General features: G+C 39.5%; 1 protein-coding gene across 2 annotated transcripts; it reads right to left on the bottom strand.

Annotated features, from left to right (window-relative positions):
* Positions 1–367: 367 nt before the first annotated feature.
* LOC306885342 (E3 ubiquitin-protein ligase TRIM39-like) lies at positions 368–5066 on the bottom strand. Of its 2 annotated transcripts, none has more exons than XM_079441795.1 (7): positions 4512–5066; positions 2681–3234; positions 2434–2529; positions 2117–2350; positions 1895–2033; positions 1664–1690; positions 368–1302 (listed from the first exon to the last, which is right to left on the bottom strand). In XM_079441795.1, the coding sequence occupies exons 2-7, from the start codon at positions 3230–3232 to the stop codon at positions 755–757; spliced, it is 1596 nt and encodes a 531-aa protein (XP_079297921.1). In that variant the 5' UTR covers positions 3233–3234; positions 4512–5066; the 3' UTR covers positions 368–754. The 2 variants fall into 2 exon arrangements, with proteins under 2 accessions (XP_079297921.1, XP_079297922.1); XM_079441796.1 differs by having other exon boundaries at positions 509–1302; positions 2434–2523; positions 2675–3234; positions 4512–4638.
* Positions 5067–25429: the final 20363 nt, after the last annotated feature.

Raw genomic sequence — 25429 nt, 5'->3', positions numbered from 1 at the left:
TAGGCTTGACAAAAATCAGTAATGGACTTTGCCTAATATTGCTTTTTTCATGCAGTTCAAACAATAGAACATAATGCTAGAAATGTCAAGGTTATGGGTCAGGGCTGAAATATATTAAATTAATGCAATGTAAATTGTTTCAGATAAAAGTGTCTGCCAAATGCTGATAGAGTCAATCTTATATCCACTAAAATAGTAGGGGAAATCAGGGGTGGTTGAAAAACCTTTTGATTTAACATCCATAATGTTATGTAACATGTTAATTGTTACATAACATTATATACATTTCACTGCACCTACATTTCACTGCTGGTTATACCCTGTATAATTGTGTATGTGACAAATAAAACTCTTGAATCTTGAATTAGAAACTCTCTCTACAAAGGATAATTTAAAGAGATATACATTAACCACAAGTGCTCAGAAAACAGGAATAACATAAGGGAAAACAAATCTACAAACAAGAACGAACAGAGAGAACTGAGGGCTTATAAACATGAACCAAACAAAAGGGAACTGATGCTATTTAATCTCACTTAGAGGACATTCTCAAACTGAGCAAATGTTTATGTTTGCATTTTATGTACAATTTTACAATACAATTCATACATATTTGTGAAGCTAAAAAGGAGAGGGAAAACACTATGACTTTCTCATTATTTTACAAACAGCAAATGCATATACAGTATACTCTTTTTAGATGAATGTGTCTATGCTTCATTTTCCTTGCGTATTTCATATCTGGGTTGTATACTCATTCATTATAATTAACAGGTGAGATGATCAGTGGTGCTGAATTTGTACCATTATCATTAGGAAAGGGGCTAAAATATGGATATAATCCATCAGTGAAAGACTGACCAGTGAAGGAGTAGATATGAGATCTGGACTGCACATCATAGAAGGAGACCAGACCCTCCTCGTAATCCACAAACACCCCCACCTTCTGTGGTTTCACTCTCAGAGAAAGAGAGACAAGAGGGCCAGCACAGGCCCAATATTTATTCTCATTCCTCAACCAAATTGCCCAACATCCACACTGTGGGCGCACTGCAAGCGGTCCCTTCCTGTTAATAGATTTTCTGACCACTCCTAAAGTCCAGCCAGTTTTTCCCTTCACCTGCACCTCAAAATAAATTCTCCCCGAGGAGAATCCCTCTTTTCCAAGGACAGAAGCACTGTAATCAAACCGCTCTGGGTTATTTGGGAGCGTTTGCATAATGTCTCCATGTCTCACTTGCTTCCCATCATCAGACAGGATGAGATTTGGATGAGCTGTATCAGGATCCAGAGTCACATCCACTGAGAGAGAGAGAGAGAGATCAGAGATTATGAAAAACATCTTCGCAGTACAAAGACCTTCATTTACTTAAAGTGTTTGATAGAATAAGAGTATAATTTGCATTTTATGCTACACTCTTAAAAATAAAGGTGCTTCAAAAGGTTCTTCACAGTGATCCCACAGAATAACCATTTTTGGTTGCACAAAGAACCATTCAGTCAAAGGTTCTTTAAAGAACCATCTCTTTCTTATCTTTTTATAATCTGAAGAACCGTTAAAGATGTTAAAGGTTCTTTATGGAAACATTTAGACAAAAAGGTTCTTCTATGGCATCGTGAAGCACCTTTATTTTTAAGAGTGTACATTAACAGATGACATTACCTGCATGCTGCTGCATCCTTCTCATAACTGTAGAGAAAAACAAGATTGAGTTATTTATATATCTGTGTACAAGAGCTGTTTTCTTTGAGATATACGTGTCTCTTTACAAACACACATAGAACACCCTTTCAGAGCCAAAATCTATTCCTTTATCAGAAAACGCATCTGTTTTTAATATAAATTTAATTTTAAAAAATGTTTTAATAATGTGCTGTTCTATTTGATACTTACTAGTTTGACTGAGATTCTTGTCTAGAGTTTCCTGCAGTTGAGTCAGAGCTCTCCTCAGAGTCTCCACACTCACATCAGTGTTCATACTGATCTCAGGCCAGTTCCTGGTGTGTGGAGGACTGCACAGGGATGGATCAATCTACAGCAGGAGAGAGCAGAAATCCCTCAGCATGAGGAGTGTGAGTGCTGTCCCATGATGTGAGCAGACAGAGAGACACTGACCTGTAGGAGCTGGAGGTGATCCTCAGTGTGTAAGAGATGATCCAGCTCAGTGTTTCTCATCTTGAGCTCAGTGATTTCCTGCTGCAGCTCTTGAATGAGCTTTTCCTCCTGATTCTCTGCTGCTTTCTGCTTCTCCTCCATCATCTCCAGCAGCTCAGCCTGACATCTCTCAATGGAGCGCATCAGATCGCTGAAGAGCTCAACATTGGCTGTTTTCTCTCGCTCTGTGCTTTTCTGAAAATTCCGTTTTTTTTATATAATTACATCAGCTTTGTCAAATAAGAGCATTATTCATCACATATTGAAAGTCTGCTCACTTTTCTGAGTTTTGCTGAGTGTCTGATGTCCTGAATCTTCCTGATTCTGTCCTGGATCATCTGCTGCATGTCTTTCTGTGTCTTCACCAGCTGAGTCTATAGACAGACATGAACATATTTTATATTTTATCAAGATATACTTAATCACTTTTCTTAACATGTATTTCCATTTCTGACAAAATATATTTTTGGAATATTTAAAACCATATTACTGAAGTAAGTTTATTGTATTGTTAGTAACTCGTGCCTTCTTCTCTTTACTCTCCACCTCTAGAGGAACAGTGTTGTGAGTCTTGTGGTCTCCATCAGAGCAAAACACACACACATACGTCTGATCATCTCTACAGAACAGCTCCAGAGGTCTCTCATGTTTCTGACATATATAGTTCTTCATATTCTTCACAGGGTCCATCAGTTTGTGTTTCTTTAAGTTTGGGACTCTCTGATGAGGCTCCAGGTGAGTTTCACAGTATGAGTTTTGACACAGCAGACAGGACTTCAGGGCTTTCAGTTTTCTTTCATCACAGATATCACAGAGAACATCAGTTTTACTCAGACTGAACTTTTCCTGAAAGAGTTGTACAACCTGTCTAAGTGCTGTGTTGATCTTGAGGTTGGGTCTTTTACTGAATGTTTCTTTGCACAATGGACATTTACACTCCTGACTGTTGTTCCAGCACTGGTTCAGGCAGCTCTTACAGAAGTTGTGTCCACATGGAGTGCTGACTGGATCAGTGAACACATCCAGACACACTGAACACTGAAGCTCCTCAGCCAGAAGACCACTGGATGATGACATAGCTGATGAGGAAAGAAATAAAAAATGTATCACCTGCAGTTTATATCTGCACATAAAAAGGTAAGCGATATCTCACAGTCAAAGAGTATTGTTGTTCCAAATATCAGTCACAGATGTGCTTACATTAAAACCAACCGAATCAATTTTATAAAACAGATCAATAAACAGGAAATTAATATCAAGTAACTTGCATTTTAGATACAGTGTAGTCAGTTAATCTATCTATCTATTTTGCGCCGCCCAGAGCCTCTGCCAAAACTAGAAACTTTCAGGAACTAGCTCTAGAAAGACAGAGCCAAATAAGAAATGGGGATCATTCTCACAGAACGCATTCTGTGCTAGGTCTCTATTATTTTTTAACTGTAAACATGCATCTTTTACAATTGCGCTCACATCTCGTTGTATTTCGTGCACAAGGTGCTAAAACAACCTCTCAAGTTAAAAGATATTCAATATATAACCGAGAAATTAACAATTAAATGTTACTATTATTATTATTATTATTATTATTTGCATCATTCATTCATTATCTTGGTTATTGTGTTACATCGAGGTTTATCCACAAGTTTTCTCCTGGTTTGTCTTGGTAAACATTCTGCCATTGCTCTTCTTCTCTTTGTGTCTTTGAAGGAAAAGGTCAAAACACATTTTTATTTCGCAGGATGAAATCGGTTCATCACTTACTTCCAAGTTTCTCAAATACAGCCAATGCAATTATATTTTAAACTCATATCTGCAAATATTTTGTGAGTTAATATATTAAAGCCAAAACTGCTACAACACAAATTAAATTATTGGACGTGAAAGAGATTCACTTTTTATTGAATACAGCAGCAAAATGACAAGTGTTTTGCATTCAGATTAAAAATTCAAATTAATTCGATTTTCCCATTCAATGACACTGTGTTTAGTCCACTGAACTATATAATGACTTTGTTTTTATCTGTTCTCTGTTATAGATCTGGAAATAGTTATATAATAGTATAGTATAACATATACTCATACAGATCTTTTACAGATTCAGTCAGTAGTTCAACAATCTTCCTGTTCACAATCACACTTTACAATGACAGACACCCATTGAACTGTTTTACAACCCACAATTTTTTTTTGGCCAAAAAACTGAGACATTTTCATAGTTGCCTACACAACTACACTAGTCGAATAAACAAGTTTCTACAGTGCTTTAACCTTATTTTGCCTAGATTTAGTCAGACACAGACGCGTAATCATCACATAGGCTACACGTTTAAATTTCTCTTGCATGTCCTTCACGTACCTGCGAGTATCAGCTGTTCACATTCGTCTTTGCACGTCTTAGAAATACATAAGCTTGTTGTTTATTAAAAACCTTAAAACCAACCCAGACTGTTGTTCCTAGTTTAGTTTCACTTCCACAGAAGTGCTTCCTTCTGAGTTGCAATAGGCAGTTTGTATGTCTGTCAAGTCTGACGTACACTCAAGATCTGAGGATCATATTATTTCCAGTGCTTAGCTAATTTTGGCTGCGTCCAAAAACTTAGGCAGCCAACTTGCCACGCTGCTATCAGGCAATGACTTCTGAGGCAGTTTAAGGCAAGTTCACACTACAGATCTTTTGGCTTGATTTTGCTGTCGCAGACGGATTCCCAAGGTCTGCGACAAAACCGAGAGATCTCAATCAAATGGGTGGTCGGTGAGGTCGCCGAAGCTCGATAAGTACAAGCAGGTAGGCAATGTGATCCGATCCGCACCTGTCTCGAGCAGTCTCAAACGCTACAATATTTTCAAACCTCTTTGACATCGTCCCCACGTGATATTGTAGTTTGAGCGCAATGACAGCCAATCACAGTGCAGATGATATAAACGGAAAAGATCAAAGTTCAAGGTTGATCAAGTAGCTACAATGTCTTTACTAAAAGCCACAGATTAATCAAATCAACTAACAAGAAATAAGTGGAACAAATGAATATATTGTGTATATTTTATATTGCATGATTTTCTGCAGTACAGTCTGCCCTTGTAGTCCAAGTATTCCTATTGCTTATGGGTTAGGGTTTGTCTCTAAATATTTTCATGATTTATTTTATTTTATAGCTCCAGAGTTTAGTATGTGGTCTCTATCTTGTGAACAAAGTTCCACAAATTCCAGGATGAATTATTATTGACAATTACATACTGCAATGCTTTGTTATAACTAATAAAAAAACCAAATTACTTTTTCTTAATTTATTCAGCAATTTAAGATTAAACTGCTGAAGTACGCCAAGAAATAACCATTCTTATATGCTTATTATTATCCATGCACATTTCATATTGACCTAAAATGAGGAATGTCAGCACAGAAGTGAGCACACACCTAGTTCATTCATACCAACACCAAACAGAGCTGCCATATTTTGCCAAATAAAGCATACATGTAGCCTGGAAACTTTAAGGCATTTCCACTGCAGCAATTGTGTGACAAAAAAGCAACATGACATGATGCATTTTCAATGACAGTTGGCGATATCCGGTGACACAAACAACAGCAACTGCTGGTGTAGCACACCCTTGAGCAGATTTCATTGAGCAAAGATATGATGTAGTGACTAACAATGGGTCTGTGTTCTGGTCTGATTTTGGCTGAGATATGGGCATGCATACCCTGACCAGTTTAGGCTGAGTGCTGCTGGGGGTGGGTCTCCGTTTACAATGTGGTAAATAGTATGTAGCAGTGACACTTCAACATAATCTGTTTCACAGACAAGGCTTAAGGCTAGTCCCAGACTAAAATGTAAGTCTGAGCTGTTTCAATTTAAAGAAACTTGCTCTGAATGATCTTAAAACATGTCAATGCCTTTATTTTGTCTCAAGATGCACACCAGTAATGTTTTTTTCCTAAGGCACGTTATAAAAAATTACTTAAATGTACTAATTGAACTATGGCCTAATCCCGAAAAAGTAAATGCATTACAATATTGCGTTACTCCCTAAAAAACGGAACTAATTACATTACTTAGCTACTTTTTATGGAAAGTAATGAATTACGTTACTTTTGCATTACTTTTTAAATATGAGCAGGGCTTGATTGTTTTTAATACAAGAAGTTCTAATTATAGCAAATGTAAAAGCCCTTTCACACCAAAAAGTGTAATGAATAAACCTCAGGCTGAAGCAAAAGTAAATTCCCGTCTGTAAAGTAGAACGCAGGAGAAGGTTCAACACTCTTCAGCAATAAAAAAAAAACAATAAGGCACAATTGTTAGTTTATCTAAAGTCATTTTTGCTTAGCATGGTTGAACTGGATCAAAAGGTCAGCAGCAAAGACATTGGTTAATAAAATGGGATTAGATATATTTGTGTTATTTAACATTTAATTATTGCAGGTTTGTGTCATATTCTGAGTTTGCATTTCACTGTTTTAATTCATTTAGATGAATACTAAATCTGTTTTTTTGCGAGTGGGATGAATTAATGCACATTCACATTTAGTCTAGAACTACAGTAACAGCATGTTCACACAGCGCACTGTCAGTCAATAAATGGGAAAAAAGTAACTGGCGTTTCACAGACAAGGTTTAAGATAGCCAGATTAAAATGCATGTTTGAGCCGTCTCAACTGAAAATATCTTGCTCTGACATATCTTAAAATATGTCAGTGTCATTGTTCTGTGTCCAAATGCAGACCTTAATATTTTCTTCTAAGGCATTTTTGTAAAAATTGCTTAAATTTCTTAATTTAACTAAGGCCTAGTCCTGGCTTAAGATAAGCCCCGTTTGTGAAACCAGACCATAATGAAACAAGCTTAAAGTGGTTAAGGGAACTTTAACATTATTTTTTGCTACAAGTTTCAAGACATCTAATGACAAAACCTGACGGGCTTTTTGTGCTGCTAACTGCCAGAAGACCCAAAGATATTGCTACTCTGGTGAGTAAACATTTGATAATCTAATTTATAATATAATTTTAATAAACCGTTCTACACATAATATCAAAGTAACGTTTATTTATAATGAAGCTATAATTGTGAGTTTGCTAACATAGTGCTAAAGTTTAGCTCCAACCATAATCAAGCACACCTGATCCAGGTAATCAAGGTCTTCGGGATCACTAGAAACTTCCAAGCAGGTGTGATTTGGAGCTGGTTGAAGCTAAACTGTGCACAGCTGCAGCCCTCCAGGAATTGAGTTGACACCACTGGTCTATAGTATTGCAACTGATCTGTTTTTTGTTGTTGTTGTTGTTGTTGTTATTGTTTTTCAATCAGTGCAAAGAAATTCAAGTACTGGCAGTGCATCAGATGGAGAGATTGAAAAATGACTCAAAAGATGGCTGCTGCTCACTTTAGACAGAGATGGCGGAAGAAAAGAGCAGGCCCGAATGTACACAAATTCTATTATGTTCCAAATGTTAAAATTTATCAGAGTTACCATTCATGTTATCAGTCTGAGATTGTCTGAATAACCATACATGTCATTGTCTGTTCCCCTTTTTGTCTCTTTCCGTCAGTCTGTCTCTCTTTTAGGGTGCGCTTACTTGAGGAAGCTCCTGGAGTTTTTTTTTTTTCCCCAAATAAATTGTAATATCACTCATTTTCATTGTGTCATTTTTATACTTGGTGGGGGGGGGGGCACATATGAATGTTATGGGGTAATTAATGGGGTAGTAGGTGGAGATGCCATGAACAGAAATCTTTGTAAAGGTGACATTTAGTTGACATGCATAAGTACATGTAGGATTAACAAGGACACTGTAAAATATATATTTTATTTTAGTTGGAAGTAGATACCATCTTAAGGATTTTAATGTAACAATGTCATTTTGTGGAAAAACAAATTATCCAAAGCTCTGATTTTATATAAAACCAGGAAAGAGTTTTTAATACACATAATTTAGAAGTTGTAATTCTTATATATATATATTTTTTTTTTTATTTAACGAACAAGACTAGTACCGGCTAGGTGTCGGCATGATTGTGACCCAGTGTCTGCTCAGTTTCAGTACCCAGTGTAGGACCAGTGCCAGCTAAGTGTTTCAATTCTTGTCGGCGTGATTGTGGCCCAATGTCGGCAGTTATGGCAGCCGGACTCGGGCCAGTGTATTTGGGGCGTCATTCATCCCATGTCCATGCCGAGTCTGGCAAATGCAGCCGGGCTGAGTTATTTCTTCCGGCCTGCCGGATCTGGGCCATTATCGGGTCAAACCGTTTTGGCTACCTGGGTAGTTAATTCTATGAAATCAGATAAAGGAATTTTTATTTTGGCATAGCTTTTTATTAGAGCAACAAACTCCAGCAAGCAGTCTTTTTAAAATGTAGCTTTATTTATATACTAGGCAATGAAAGGTAAGAACATCAAAACATACTGGAAAAAGTTTATCTTGCTGACAGTTGCAGGTGAACATGACATGTTCCCTTTCCAATGGTCTCTTCCGTTGCACGGAAATGCATATGGGGAAAGCTACTATTTTACTCTGTACTGAAGCCTGATCTGTTCACGTTTGTGTAGCCAGTGTAGCCAAACCAATGTCTCTTTAGCCCGCCAGAATGGGCGAAGCCACTATGTCAGGCCAACAGCATCAGGAGGCATTTAAGGAGTTGCGCACAGTGACAGACCTGGCTCTGCATGCCATGAAAGCAATGGCGCAGGCGACTGGCAAGACAATGGTCAGCTTGGTAGTGTTGGAGTGCCACCTCTGGCTGAATCTGACCAAGATCAGGGATGCTGAGAAAATGGCCTTCCTGGACTTGCCAGTCTCGCCAGACTCACTGCTATTCGCCAGAATACCCCCGCCACTCAGCCGGCAAATCCAGCGCAGCCTCAACCTCAGCGGAAGTCCGAGCCCGGGCTTTAGCAGCACTCCCGAATGGCAAAACGCTTCCCCTTCCCCTTCCCCAAGCGTCAAGGTCCCTGCCCTCGAGTAATGCTGGAACCTAAGCCTTTTAAGCCATCCTGATCCAGAAGAGAGGAAGAGGAGGGGTTTAGTTCTCATCTCGGCCGGAACTCCGGAATCAGTTTGCACTCTCTTTACAGGATGGCTCGGCGCTGTCCGGATGTCCAGAGGCAATGTAGCTCTAGGGGAATGAACTCTACATCCTCAAACGGTCTAATAGATCTATTTGAGTTGATTCTAATGATCAAAGCAAGCATGCGTAAGCCTACTGAAGGCTCGTAAACATAACGCAATGTCATTTCAGACTTCTTAAGTTGTCGTAGTGTAGAGGGTTCAATTTCATTGTCTGCACTAAAACAACAATGCTGAAGAGAAATATCTAGATAAAACTTTTTTCCTATTAACTTTCAATGTGTAAAAAACGAACAAAGTGTATAACATATATCGTTATTGACCAAAATAGCGATAAGAATATGGTGATTAACATTTTTCTTTGATTTAATCATTAAATGTGTATGTTATTTTTTTACCTTTTCAGAGCTTCACAGTAACAATCAGTATCAAATTCGGTCTCTATTTTTATTTCAAAATTCAGTCTTGAATTAAAAAAAAAAAAATCTTAATTGCACACATTACAATCTGATATACATTTGCAAGTCAACTCCAACTCCATCTGGAACATCTTTCCATTATCTGCCGCCCATTTTATCTGCCCCGGGAGTTTTCATCGATCATTGTTACTGCTGTGTACATTCCACCACAGGCGGACACTGGCTTGGCTTTGTCTAAACTTCACGATGTGCTCAGCGGCCACATTAACAAACATCCTGACGCTGCCTTCATCATCGCGGGGGACTTTAACAAAGCCAACCTCAAGCAGGTCATGCAGAACTTTTACCAACATGTATCCTGTCCAACTAGAGGACCAAACACACTGGATCATTGCTACACTCAGTTCAAGGATGCCTACAAAGCCCGCTCATTACCGGCTTTTGGCAAATCGGACCATGCCGCCATCTTTCTAACACCGAGATACAAACAAAGGCTCGTTCAGGAACCTCCGGTGCAGAGAGTAGTGACGCGCTGGTCCTCCCACTCAGAGACTATGCTGCAGGCGGCGCTTGATGACGTCGACTGGGACATGTTCCGGGCGAGTTCTTCTGACGTCAGCGAGTTCACGGATGTAGCATTAAGCTTCGTAAACACGCTAACCGAGCAAGCTACAGAAACAATAACGATAAGGACATTCTCCAATCAGAAACCGTGGGTGGACAGAACAATCCGTGCCGCGGTTAACACACGCACCGCCGCTTACAATGAGGCTCTTCTGTCTGGGAATACGAGCGAGTACAAAGCATCGTGCTATGCTCTCCGACGCGCAGTAAGAGCCGCCAAACACAGATACAGAGAGAGAATTGAGTCTCATTTCCAGCTCAACGACTCTCGACGGATGTGGCAGGGACTGAGGACCATCTGTGACTTCGGAAACAAATCCTCCGCGGAGGTGAGAGCAGACCCGTTGCTGGCCGACGAGTTAAACATCTTCTACGGCCGCTTCGATGGCAACGGCGGTGGCGCGTTTCTGCCGACCAGCGCGTCTGGAAGCAACAGGCAGAGCAGCGATGATCCTGTAATCACCGTGTCGGAGGATGAGGTTCGGAGGGCGCTAAAGAGAGTGAACGTCAGGAAAGCAGCCGGACCTGATGGGATAACCGGCCGTGTTCTGAGGTCCTGCGCCGATCAGCTCGCTGGTTTGTTCACTTCTATCTTTAATGAGTCCCTTGCTACCGCCGTGGTTCCTACCTCATTCAAAAAATCCATCATTATCCCTGTGCCAAAGAACAATAAACCCTCTTGCCTGAATGACTATCGCCCAGTTGCCCTCACATCTATAGTCATGAAGGTTTTTGAGAGACTTGTAAAGAGCCACATTTGCTCCTCCATCCCTGATATGCATTTCATTAGCTCTGTACTTGTACTCTGCATAAATGACAATAAAGTTGAATCTAATCTAATCTAATCTAATACTCTGGACCCTCTTCAGTTTGCCTATCGCCCAAACAGATCCACGGACGATGCCATTTCTCACGTTCTCCACTCTTCCCTCACACACTTGGATAGCAACAATGGAAATTATGTAAGGCTGCTATTCATTGACTATAGCTCAGCTTTCAACACTATAGTCCCCATCAAGCTGGCATCTAAACTCCTCACTCTGTGACTGGATTCAAGACTTCCTCACCGGCAGACCTCAAGTGGTGAAAGTTGGCCAGTTCACCTCAAACTCCATCACTCTGAACATAGGAGCCCCACAGGGCTGTGTCCTGAGTCCCCTGCTCTACTCTCTCTACACGCATGACTGCGTGTCCTCTCACAGCTCCACATCTATTGTCAAATTCGCTGATGATACTGTGGTTCTGGGCCTCATCTCCAACAACGATGAGACCGCATACTTGGATGAGGTAGAGAGACTCACATCATGGTGCCAGGACAACTGTCTCTCTCTGAATGCGAGCAAAACTAAAGAGCTGATCATGGACTTCAGGAAGAGACAGCAGCAGCCCTACACACCTCTTATGATCAGTGGGACCCCTGTGGAGAGGGTGAGTAGCTTCAAGTACCTCGGTGTAAACATCTCCGAGAACCTGACTTGGACTACACACATCCAAACTCAGGTAAAGAAAGCCAGGCAAAGACTGTACCATCTGCGACAGCTGAGGAAATTCAGGGTCTCACCAGCAATCCTGAAAACTTTCTATTCAGGGACCATAGAAAGTGTATTGACTCAGTGCATCTCAGTGTGGTATGGAAACAGCTCCAATCAGGACTGCAAAGCACTACAGAGAGTTGTGCGCTTAGCTGAGCGCATCTCAGGGTCTGCTCTCCCCTCTCTGCAGGACATCTACCTCAAACGCTGCAAAAATAGAGCTGTCAAAATAATCAAGGACTCAAATCACCCTGGTAACCGACTATTCACTTTGCTTCCATCTGGTAAGCGCTTCCGTAGCCTGATGGCAAAAACTGAGAGACTTAGGAGGAGCTTCTTCCCCCAGGCCATCAGGCTCCTAAACTCTAACTCTGTGTCATAACATCACTTGACTCCATGTAAATATCACCATATCAATAAGCTATTCATAATTTTTCTCTACCTCATATTGCTGCTATTATATACCCTGTACAACTTTTTTGCACATTATTTTGCACATTCCTCTTAGTACTATTTAAGTCAACAACATACTGACCTGCACATTTATATTTATATTTTTTATCTATCTTTTTATTTTATTCTTTTTATTTTATTTTATTTATTTTTTTATTTTTGTTTTTCTACTTTTCTTCTCTTAATATTTGTATACTTTATAATTGCACTGTCCTTGGAGCGGACCTGACCTACATTTCACTGCTGGTTATACTCTGTATAATTGTGTATGTGACAAATAAAACTCTTGAATCTTGAATCAAACATTAAATTATAACAAGGATCTGTAATTATCAAAAATACACTATATTGCCAAAAGTATTGGGTCACCCCCTTCTAATGAACAGGTTTGACTACTTTAGTCATTTCCATGAGTACAAATCTTAATGTTAAAGCATATAATGATATTCTAGGGAATTGTGCACTTCTAATTTTATAGCAACAGTTTGGACAGGACCCTTTTCTATTCTAACATGACAGTGCGCCTCTGATTGAGTCAGTGTGGAAGAACTTGACTGGTCTGCATAAAGTCTGATCCCAGCTGAACTCCTCTGGTGTGACTTTAAATGCAGACCTTGAGCCAAAAACTCCTCACCAAACACCAATGACTTGTACATAAGGGTACTGTCATTTTAGACACGTCCAAAACTGTTGCAACAGAGATGGAAATACAATTTTTAAATTCATGAATTATGTTTCCATCTTTGTTGCCACAGTTTTGTTAGTGCCTTTTTCTGTTCTAAAAAAGGGGGCGTCCCAACACTTTTGTCCTTACAGTGTCTATACACGTTTTTCTGTTTTCATCAGCTAAGTCTGTAGACAATCAGAGACACGCAGACATTGACATTTTATCATTCAGCATGTATCTTCAAGCAAAATATCTTGTTGGAATATTCAAAACATTTAAAATATCAAACAAGTTATGTTTAATGCTGAACTCATTCCTTTTTCTCTTTACTCTCCTCCTCTAGAGGAACAGTGTTGTGAGTCTTGTGGTCTCCATCAGTGCAAAACACACACACATACGTCTGATCATCTCTACAGAACAGCTCCAGAGGTCTCATGTTTCTGACATATATTGTCCTTTATAGTCTTCACAGGGTCCATTAGTTTGTGTTTCCTGAAGCTCAGGACTCTCTGATGAGTCTCCAGGTGAGTTTCGCAGTAAGAGGTCTGACACAGCAGACAGGACTTCAGGGCTTTCAGCTTTACGTCATGGCAAATATCACGGAGAACTTCAAATTTCCTGAGACTGAACTTTTCCTCAAAGAGTTGTGCAACCTAAGTGCTGTGTTGATCTTGAGGTCGGGTCTTTTACTGAACTTTTCATTACAAATTGGACATTTACACTCCTGACTGTTGTTCCAGCACTGGTTCAAGCAGCTCATATAGAAAGTGTGTCCATATGGAGTGCTGGCTGGATCAGTGAACACATCCAGACACTGAACACTGAAGATCCTCAGCCAGAAGACCACTGGAAGATGACATCTGAAAATAAGACAAATTATGAATATATATCACTTGAAGATCATGTCTGCACATAATAGATAATATACATTCAAAATTATGCAAGCAAAAAATAACACTTTTTCTTTGAAATAATTGTTATTATTACTGCTATTTACTTCATTAATTGATTTACCTGGAGGTGTGTTATCCATACTCTGTCTCCTCATCTTTATTAGTTTTGTTGGTAAAAGATTCTGACATTGCTCTTCTTCTCTTTAAGGCTTTTCAGCAAAATGTCACAACACAATTCATTTCACAGCATGAAATGTAAAAAGGAAACGTCACCTGCTCCTGATATCTTTTTAAAGAACTGTATTGTTTATTATTTTTAACATTACAGTAATTGGGGGTGTAAATTAACTAGCATTAGTCAATCAAATGAGCAATAAACTGGTAGACCATCAACATCCCTGCAACCAAACAAATCACATACTTTTGCCAAAATGAAGTATATATTATGCTTTAACCTTATTTTGCTCATCTCATTATAGTTACATAAACCCTGGTACAACCATACGAATTAACAATATAAAATTGCCTTAACTCACCTGTTAATGAATATCAGCTGATAACATATTTACTAAAATGCTTCAGTTTTATTTAAAGACATTAAAAGACTTGTTCATTAGTTGCACTTTTACTGAAGCTCTCACTCACTTTCAGTTGTTACAGATCCTCACATATTTTCTGAACACGTCAGACTTTGACCTTACTTTAGGTGTGTTTTATGTTTTGAAAATGGCTATAATGACATTATATAAAGCATTTGAATTTGAACTGCTTCGAAAAGTTCCCTGTGAATCGGTTCTGTTTTAAATAAAAATCATAATTATGAATTATTTGGAGTCCCATGTCTTTGCAGCACAGCTTTTGTAGCTGTTGAAGCTTCAATATTTAGTATGTTGTCTCCATCTTGTGGACAAAGAATAAACTTCAAGATAAAGTAACTGAAAATGACAAAGGCACTACTCTGTAACTAATCCACAATAAAATTACTTTATTTTGCTCAAATTATTCAATTATAAATTATTGAATAAATCAACGAACCATCCTTGTAGCTAAGTAATGTGTATAAGTTCAGCTGATATGATATATTGGAATATAATTAAGCAGTTATGTAACCTATTTACCAGCAAAGAATCAGAACAGGAATCTAATGGAATAGAATAGGAATCTGCACAGGTCCAATATTCGTTCTCATGCCACAGACCCACAACTCAGAATCCATCCTCAGGACTCATTATGATCAGTCCCTTCCTGTTAATAGATTCTCTGATCACTCCTAGAATCCAGCTGGTCTTTCCCTTCACCTGCACATCAAAATAAAATCTCCCTGTAGAGAATCCTTCGTTTCCAAGGACACAGAAGCTGTGATCAAATCTCTCTGGGTTATCTTGGAGGTCACAATGAATGTCTCCATGTCTCAATAGTTTCCCATCATAGACAAGAATGAGTTTTGGATGAACTGTATCAGAATCCAGAGTCACATCCACTGAGAGAGAGATTATGAATCACATCTTCACAATACAATGATCTCAATTTTTAAAAGGGGTTGGTAGAACAAATTACAATTTATTTGATTTTTTTTTTCTGAACAGATGACATTACCTGCATGCTACTGCATAATCCTCATAACTGTAGCGACAACCAAAAGTTCTTTACATTTTTGTGCACAAGAGGGGTTTTTTTTCTCTGATGATATTCTTTACCATTTCAGTGTTCAGTTTCTAGCCTTGACTGCTAGATCCATGAGTGATCCATTGTGTCAATCACAATATTAAGGCTACTGATTGACTATTAATTCCCTTATTTCAAAAAATATTTTCAGTTTTCAAATTGCTAATTTTCTTAATACAGTTACAAAACATAATTGGTTTGCTGTATTTGATATTGACCTACCAGATTGACTTAGTTTCTCATCTAGAATTTCCTGCAGCTGAGTCAGAGCTCTCCTCAAAGTCCCCACACTTACATACAGCTCTTAGTGTCTTAGAGAATGCATTTTGTCCCTCCTGGACTGTGCACATCTCTCAATCTATAGATGTGCACCCGTACACCTTTACATTTACAGGTGTACCTAAATTATGACACCAGTTTTCTTCTGCTGGTGTCCCTCACTCATATCTGAGTGAGTACGTCGCTCTCCCCCTAACCAGAAACCAAACAAATAGAACTCAGAGGTCTTACTTTAAACTGATTAACCAACACACTTGTCTTACTTTGCCCACATTCTCTGTACCATCACAGCACTTACTTTAGCCTTCAGTTTAAACTTTTAAAATGATATAAAATTTATTTTAAATTATTTTAAAACAGTTAAGAATAGAAAATGATTATCACAGCAATAAAAACAAGGAAAATTATATAAAATGAAAGTATAGTGCAATCAGTTCAGACGTAGCACAGTGCTCATTCAACAAATGCACAGCTAAATAGATGAGTTGTGAGTCTGGATTTAAATGTGGCTCATGTTTTAGCACATCTGATCTCTTCTGGAAGCTGGTTCCAACTGCGGGCCGCATAATAGCTAAAAGCAGACTCCCCTTGTTTTGTGTGAACCCTTGGTGTTTCTAATTGACTCAATCCTAATGATCTGAGTGGTCTGTTAGGTTTATATTCAGTGAGCATATCTGCAATGTATTTGGGTCCTAGGCCATTTAGTGATTTTTAAAAGAACTTTAAAATCAATCCTAAATGTAACTGGAAGCCAGTGTAAAGACCTGAGGATTGGTGTGATATGCTCAGATTTTCTGGTTCAAGTCATAATCCTGGCAGCAGCGTTCTGGATGAGCTGCAGCTGTCTAATGGTCTTCTTTGGAAGGCCTGTGAGGAGACCATTACAGCAATCCACCCTGCTGGTGATAAAGGCATGAACAAGTTTCTCCAAATCTTAACTGGAAACAAAACATCTAATTCTTGCAATGTTTTTGAGATAATAGTATGCTGATTTAGTTACTGCTTTGACATGACTACTAAAACTAAGGTCTGTCTCCAAAATCACCCCAAGATTTTTTACTTGATTTAGTTGTTTGACCCCTAGAGTCAAGATATGCATTCACCTTGAGAACTTCATCTTTGTTTCCAAATGCAATGACTTCCGTTTTCTCCTTGTTTAACTGAAGAAAGATTTTGCACATCCAACTGTTAATTTCATCAATGCATTTGCAGAGGGAGTCAATGGGGCTGTAGTCATTTGGAGATAAGGCTAAGTAAATCTGGGTATCATCAGCATAGCTGTGATAGGCAATTTGGTTCTTCCTCATTATCTGACTTGGTGGGAGCATATACAAGCTAAACAAGAGCGGTGCAAGAATTGAGCCTTGTGGGACGCCGCATGTCATGGACGTCCACTTAGACTTATGCTCTTCTATACTCACATAATTACCTCTCCCTTCTAAGTATGACCTGAACCATTTGAGTACCATCCCAGAAACCAGACCCAGTTTTCCAGTCTCTCTAGAAGTATGTTATGATCGACAGTGTCAAATGCAGCACTAAGATCTAGTAGTACCAGCACTGATATTTTGCCAGAATCAGAATGAAGGCGAATATCATTTATTATATTAATGAGTGCTGTCTCTGTGCTGTGATGTGCTCGGAAACCAGATTGAAGATTGTCCAGATATCTATTTGAGTTTAAGTAGTTGTTCAGCTGATTAAAAACTACCTTTTCAATTATCTTACTTATGAAAGGAAGATTTGCGCTTTTTCAGAAGGGCTTAACACAACTGCAGTTTTCATGAAGTTTGGAAAAGTCACAGAAAGTAGTGAGGCGTTTTAAAAGATCTGCTTCCAAACAGTTAAACACACTTTTGAAAAAAGATGTGTCAAGATAGCAGGTTGTTTTAAGCTGTTGTACTATTTCTTCCAATATTTTGCTATCAATTGCTTCAAAAACAGACGAAGATGCAATTTTCTTTTTGAAATTGCGGTCGAATCTGTGTGACCTCTGCATAACTAGAAGATGTACCAGTCGCCTTTCTGATATTATTGGTCTTCTCAGAAAAGGAGGAAGCAAACTCATTGCATTTGCTGTCGGAAAGCATTTCACTGGGAGCCTGATTTGTGGGTGTTTGTTAGTCTCTCAACAGTAATTTATAATAATTTATAATTCATTGCATTTATATAGCGCTTTTCTGGGTACTCAAAGAGCTTTACATAGAAGGGGGGGAATCTCCTCAACCACCACCAATGTGAAGCATCCACCTGGATGATGCGACGGCAGCCATATTGTGCCAGAATGCCCACCACACACCAGCTACAGGTGGAGAGGAGACAGAGTAATGAAGCCAATCAGTGTATGGGGATGATTAGGAGGCCATGATGGTCAGAGGCCAATGGGGAAATTTGGCCAGGATGCCAGGGTTACACCCCTACTCTTTTTCGAAGCACATCCTGGGATTTTTAATGACCACAGAGAGTCAGGACCTCGGTTTAACGTCTCATCCAAAAGACGGGACAGTAGCAAAAATAGTGCGAGTGTTGTTTAAGGTACCACCACTGTAGGGGTCTCATTTACAGCAGGCCAAAAGGTATCACGTTGGACGCAGCTGCCCTCAGACCCAGCAGTCTCTGAAACTGCTTGACAGTGAGTGACTGGCCTTCTTTCACTCTCTTGACTGTGAGGATCGACTCGTTACGAGCAGGGGACAGACGTGCCTGCATCTTGGTCGAATCCCACACCACGTCCAGATAAGTGGTCCTCTGTAATGGAGAAAGCACACTTTTCTTGGTGTTTAGTCTTACCCCAATCGTCGATATAATTCAGTATGCGGATGCCCTGAAGCCTCAGTGGGGCCAGTGCCGCATCCACACACTTCGTGAAAGTATGGGGTGAGAGTGCTAGGCCAAAAGGAAGAACTCTATATTGGTAAGCTTCGCCCCTGGAAGCAAACCTCAGGAACTTCCTGTGACTGGGAAGGATGGAGACATGAAGTACGTGTCCTTTAGGTCTATCGTGACAAACCAGTCCTCGGACCTGATTTGAGACACAACGGCTGCTTCTGAAACTGCCTTCTTCTCTATTATATAGTAGGGGAAATGCAGTAGGCAAGCGAATAAGTATGTCCGAATCCTTCGGATTCATAAAAGAGTAGGCAGGAATTACCTGGGTGACATACTAATTCTCGCGAGATTCGGACGTGCGTCTACTTAAAGTGAGTCCGAATATGCCTACTTCTCTACTATATGGTAGGGGGAAAGCAGTAGGTGAACGAATAAGTATGTCCGATACCTCAGTATTCATAGAAGAGTAGTCGAGAAGTTCCCGGATGTCCTACTGCTTCTGCCCAGATTCTTGAGTGTTCATCCGATGGACACTTTTCTATCCCAGAAGCCCCACGCGAGAGGATACGTCATCATCGAACGTGATGGAGATCAGCGATGCGGGTGTTTACAAATGTGAGTATTATCGATCAAAAACATGGTTACATGTTAAAATCACATTTCTTGAGCTACTGTATAGTAAACTGTTGATTTACTGAAGGTGTAGATGCTAGACAGTAACGTTACAGTATATTTGTATAGTGAACAGCGGAGCTCCAGTAAACACACACGTCTCCAAAGTGCATTTACATAAACCTTGTACATCTTAAAGACTATTAAATGTCTATTTAATAAGAGACAGGAAAATATTCTAAAAGAATATTCAAAGGCTCTCAGTGAGCTGAAAACCTTTCAGTTACTGAAATTAATAAATTATTTTAAATCTTAAGGTTTCGTTTATTTTAATTATTGTAATTTCAAACGAAGCTGTTACAGCGCTTTTCTGATTCTTGATTTCTGTGCATTTGATGCAGAGATTTTGTGGTGGAGCAGGTGACAGCGGTATTTGTGGGAAAAAAAGGATAACAAAAATATAAAGTCTGACTGCAGCAATGAGGGACGTGATGGACAGCAGAGACAGGTGAAGGTGGACACGGTGGTCTTCATCAGAATAAAGCTGCAGAACTGGCTCAGCTGTGTTGAGCAGTGGTGCCTCCAGGATTTTTTTTATGGGGTGGCCGAAAGGGGCCAGTAAAAATGTTAGGGCGGCACTGGCACAATAATCCAATGGCAGACAATATTTTTTTGGCGTTGGTTGGGGGGGCCAATGTCATTTTAGGGGTGGCCGTGGCCCCACCTGGCCCCCCCCCTTGGAGGCGCCACTGGTGTTGAGATGGCAGGATGTGGGTTCACTGCCTGTAAATACATGATTGTTAGAACAATGTTTGAATAAAGCTTTTTCATGTGTTGTTGACTTGTTTATTTATTGTCATGGTTACTTTTATTTACATTTTACTCATTTGTTCATGTTTCCTGTTGTCAGTAAATAAAATATAATTGTTTCATTAACATATGCATTAATTCATTACTTGACTGAAAATTGAGATGTATTCACCTTGGCTGCATTTGTCTAGTGTACAGTCATGCATAGCTATGGCATATGAAAAAGCAAATTACATTTTGCTTGTTTCACTAAAAAAATAATTAATTATTGCTCAGCATTTATCATTATTATTGTTCATAAGTGTTGGGAAAGCAATGCATTCTGAAGGAATATTAATTTCTAAGTAGTAATACTTAAATTTTTCGAGTGTAAAATCAACAATCCTCTCCAAAGGTAAGATCTTTGAGCAGCTGATTGACACCTCCTTTGTGCAGAAATTACAAACATGGAGGAAAACATACTAGGTAGGGTTGTGGATTTATTGATGCTTTGAGACGTTTGTGCGCCTGTCGCTCTTATTTCATTTTTATTATTATTTATTATTACTGCAGAATACAAGCTCAGGGAAAGATGGTAGTAGCTTTAACAATGAACAATCATAAATGACACACAAAAAAAAAGAAAAAGAAAACAACTAATTGGTTTGCGTACATCATAGTATGACATTATATACACAGGGACAAAAAGATTAAATATCTTTGAATAATCATAAAATTAATATAATCATAATGCATTAAAATTGCATTTGTTTTTGTTATTTATAAGCCTCAATGATGAAACGAGAAGGACATTCAACAACAAGTTTTTGCACTTGTTAACGTAAACATGGCGGATCTCATTCATACTCAATGAGATTTGGCTGTAGATTACGTACTCTTTTAGCGCTCGTTAAGCAAGTACTTCTTGAAAATAAGTACCTACTCATTGAGTAGGCGGTTTCGGACGCAACCACCATGTTTGATTGTGAGCATGTTGAACTTCAGTCGCATGACTGAGCGGTTCAGCTGACGCAGATCTAAAATGGGACGCAACCCTCCATCCTTCTTGGGAACTATGAGGTACCGGCTGTAGAACCCAGACTCTCTTTCGTGAGGAGGGACCACCTCGATGGCCTCCTTCCTCAAGAGAGTACTCTACTTCTCGTTCCATTACCAGAGCCTGCTCAGGGCCCACCTGAGTGGGATTCACCACGTTGAATTGAGACGGAGGAGAACCAAACTAGATTCTGTAGCCTCTCTCTACAGTATGCAGGACCCATGGAGACACATTAGGCAGTAGCCAAATAGTCTACTAAGGGAACCAGTCTCTCGAGACTGGCTTCTGGTGTACCCAGAGCGGCTAGCTCGGTGTCCTGAAACGGCACACCGGCAGGAGACGGCCGAACTAGCTGCTCTAGAGACCCCCGAAGGGGACTGAGTGAAGCGCTCGCTGGAGACCGCTACGCCCTGGAACACTGGCAGGGTTGGCAGACCGATCTCCCGAGGGCACTGAGGAGAGACGGGCACTGTGTAATGCGATGTACGCCGCTCTTCCCCAGAGGGGCCGGCCCTCTGAAGTCCTGGGTCATAGGCAGCAGGACGTTTTAGCCAAAGACTATCCAGCGAGAATGACGATCCGCAGATCCACCTTCTGCTAGAAGCCTTTGGCCCCTCTGACTTCAATATTATCGGGAGTACGAGAGGTGATACTCCCTAAATGAGGAGCTGGACCACGGTTGATCACCTCAACCTCCTCAGAGGGAGAGAGGTAAAGCATGGTGCTCTCACTCGAGAAAGTCCCAAGAGGCGCCTATATACACATATGTATGTGTATACATATATACACTTCTAACTTCTAGTTAGATGAAATACATAATTTAATTCCTCAAAAATTAAATGCAGAAAGACAACCAGCAGTGGCGCCTCCAGAAATTTTTCATAGGGGTGGCCAGATGGGGCCACTTAAAATCTTGGGGTGGCACACCAAAACTATAAACCATAATTTCAGAATTTTATTCTACTGTTGTAGTAAACCGGCCTGTAGAAAACTATCAGAAAGACTTAAGGAAACTCCTACTGATATACTTTGGTTTATTGTGTTATATTTAATGTTACTAAGTATATAATTTGCATAGACTACTGTGTGCGATCGAAGGTCTAGAGCGGCTTGCCTGCCTGGCTGTGCATTAGGGATGAAATGCATAACTGATGCTACTAAAATTTATACTGGCCAGTGGGGTGGCCAGGAGTCGGCCTGGCCACCCCCTGGTGGCGCCATTGACAACCAGACGAGTGAACACGGTCTGATATGAAAAGGATTCATAAGAATGAGAATGACGTAATGCACGCGGTCGCCTCGGCAACGCGCGCTGCAACAGCAGCTCTCACTCAAAGGGGAAGAACCGCACCGCGGGCTTCCAGCCCCAAGCGAGAGTGCTAGATCTGGGGAATGCAGGTGGAGATAGGGCGAACCCGTCTCCAACCCATCCGCCAGATCCATGTTGCAATCCCCGCGATCTCACTCGCCGCCATGCCTCAGCAGTGGCGGACCGGAAGCGCGAGATCTTACGGCGGGGAGAAGCACAATGAGCCCTTTATCTTAGAGCTGTGTGTATCCCCGCTCGTGATTGTAGCGAGACCAGGGAGGAACACACAGCTTGAAGCGTGATCCGAGATCGCCCTTATGCTTTGATTTACTTGTGGCCTTGGACATAGTGCTTTATCTTGACAAACAACACCAAATAAGACTCACAAAACAAATATCGGACTGACAGACACATATCGCTTACAGAATGACAGAAAGCTGAAGCCGGCTCCACCTCACGTGCTTTTAAAGCTTCCTGGTCGTGACGTCACCCGCCAGTGACGCCTCGCCCTTCCATTGGACTGATTGTACAGATGATTCAGAGCGCGGTCACGCTGAAGACGTTAAGCGTATCTGACGCAGCTCGAGTTCCTGAAGGGGAACTTCAGATTTACTCAGACTAAACTTTTTCTGGAAGAGTTGTACAACCTCGCTAAGTGCTGTGTTGATCTTGAGGTCAGGTCTTTTACTAAATGTTTCTTTACAGAATGGACAGCAGTTCAGACTGTTAAGTATCATTGTCTAGATTGTACAGTTCTTATTATGACTTACATTATACAATAATATTTTTAGTAATTGACTTACATGGAGGGTTATCCCTACTGCATCTGTATTTCCGTGGTAACATTTTTTCTGCCATTGCAATTCTTTTCTTTAAACCTTGTCAGAAAAAAAGTCACAGTACATATTTCATTTCATAACATTTTAGTTTTTTACAATTTCCACAATGTGGAACCCAGTCATGAAAATGGAATTTACTGTACATGGAGTTTAGGATGAATAAATTAAAAGTGGGGGTATCAAATCACCATAGTGTCTGTGATGATCCACCAGCATTTCACTAATTAATTTGAGAAAAACTATCATCCAACCATATACACAAACTCACAGACCTTCGTGACAGCCCATCCCAATAGAAGAAATTATAACATACTGTTGTAAGTAGAATGTTCTTCTCAAATGAATACTATAATTATAACTAAAAAAATTAATTGACGCGCACCATTTTTGTTAATACATTTTTAATATTAATAAATAAATTCTAATAAAAAAAATGTTTGATCATGTTTTAATGACAACCAGTATCACGGTACACTACAACCACTATTTGTATCATTTTACTGTTAATATTTATTATTTTATAATATTTATTACTTTTAACTAAGTTGATGTAAGGGCTTTTTATGTGATATATTAATTTATTACAATGGATTGTTATTTCTTTTAAATTCATTAATGTAAAGTTTTTTTCATATTGTCAGCAGATGCGCCCATGTTTTTATACACTAAATTGTAAGATCCGTTCAAGTACTATACAGTACTGTACAACACTTTTTCGTGCATACCGGCACCGGTACTCTGTGTTTGGGTGATGAGATGTGACACTATCCACCTTATTCTTCAACACGGAAATAAACCTATGGGTGACACTTCCGGTTCATTAGCCGCCACTGGGAAATAACGAGTTGAAAAACAATGTGCAGTAAATGGTAAATCTGTTTGCACTACAAACTAGTGTGTTTATAATTAAGATACATTAAAATAAGACACCAATTTGCAATATCAAGCAGCAATTTTTTTTTTTACTAATGGCCCCACCCACTCTTACGGGAAAAATAAGGTGGGTGTAAATCACACTACCCAAGATTGGGCACTGTGAATTAGGCTACCTCATCTTGACAGAGTTGTAAAATAATAATCAATTATTAATACTAGTTTGAATCAGTACATTATAATTCAAACAATACCTTAAAAATGAAAAGAAGCAGGTATTTTTTAAACCTGTAAACTCCTGTAAACTTTTAATTCCAAGGATCCAGTAAACAAATTACATGTATGCATTCAAACGGTACGTTCAAAACATCGCTAATGTAGAGAAAGCCTGACTGATTTCATCAGAGATGGCAGAGAGTCACGTTCGATGTCAGTAAATTATTATTTTCAGCATGTATTTGGCTTTAAAGCATGGGCATTTTATACTGGACGCTGGCTGGAGGTGTTTTAGATTATGCTGTGGTCAGTGGTTTACTAACTCTGAATCGATCCATATATTAGGCTAGCATGTACAGTCAGGTCAAGGGAGCAGGTTAAGTGGTCTTTTGGCATCTCCCTGTGGTCCTGTTTGATATCGCAGCTTGACTGGTGCTTATTTGTATTATGCTCCAAACTATTTTATTTGTTTGTTTATTTTTTGTGACACTATCTACATAAATTGTGAATTATTGTGAATTATATTTCAAATAGAGATCATGATTCTCCCACAGTTATGAACAGACAACTAAACAAAATACCATGTAATTTACTAGAGATTCTGACTAAATGTTAATTGCTGCAGTCTATTATATTTTTTATTTGAATTATTTCTTGCAAAATCTGCACCTGTTCTGTGGCTAATATTAATTTCATAATGATACATACTCTATGAGGACAAGCAGCAGAAGTTAAGTGACAATGTGTATATACTACTGGCCCATTTTGGGTGAACTAATTAAGCAAGATTAGTCTTACTTGCCACTGTTGATAACACAGGGCTTTCATCCTTTGCATAAATTAAGAATATACCCACCTCTGCAGGTCAATATTTTTAGCTGTGCCGAGCTGAGTCGTACCATGCAGTGGAAAAGTGTCAAATGTGTAGTGTGAGAGCGGCATTGTCTGGCTTGTCAGACATAGCAACGGTAACTAAGGAAAGGGAAAGGGTCCATTACATTATGTCTGAAAACAATGTTCCCAGCAACTAGGGAACACACAGCCATTTTTATATATGGGGCTATATTGGCCAAATGATATTACAGATGATAAAAGGTTCATAATTTAGAGGTACATAAAGTACCATAAAATATTATAGTATTTTAGTATTTAATT

This window comes from Barbus barbus (genome assembly GCF_936440315.1).
Source record: "Barbus barbus genome assembly, chromosome: 2".
Lineage (NCBI taxonomy): Eukaryota > Metazoa > Chordata > Actinopteri > Cypriniformes > Cyprinidae > Barbus > Barbus barbus.
The sequence above is the reverse complement of the archived record's forward strand: the minus strand, read 5'-3'. Positions and strand labels throughout refer to the sequence as shown.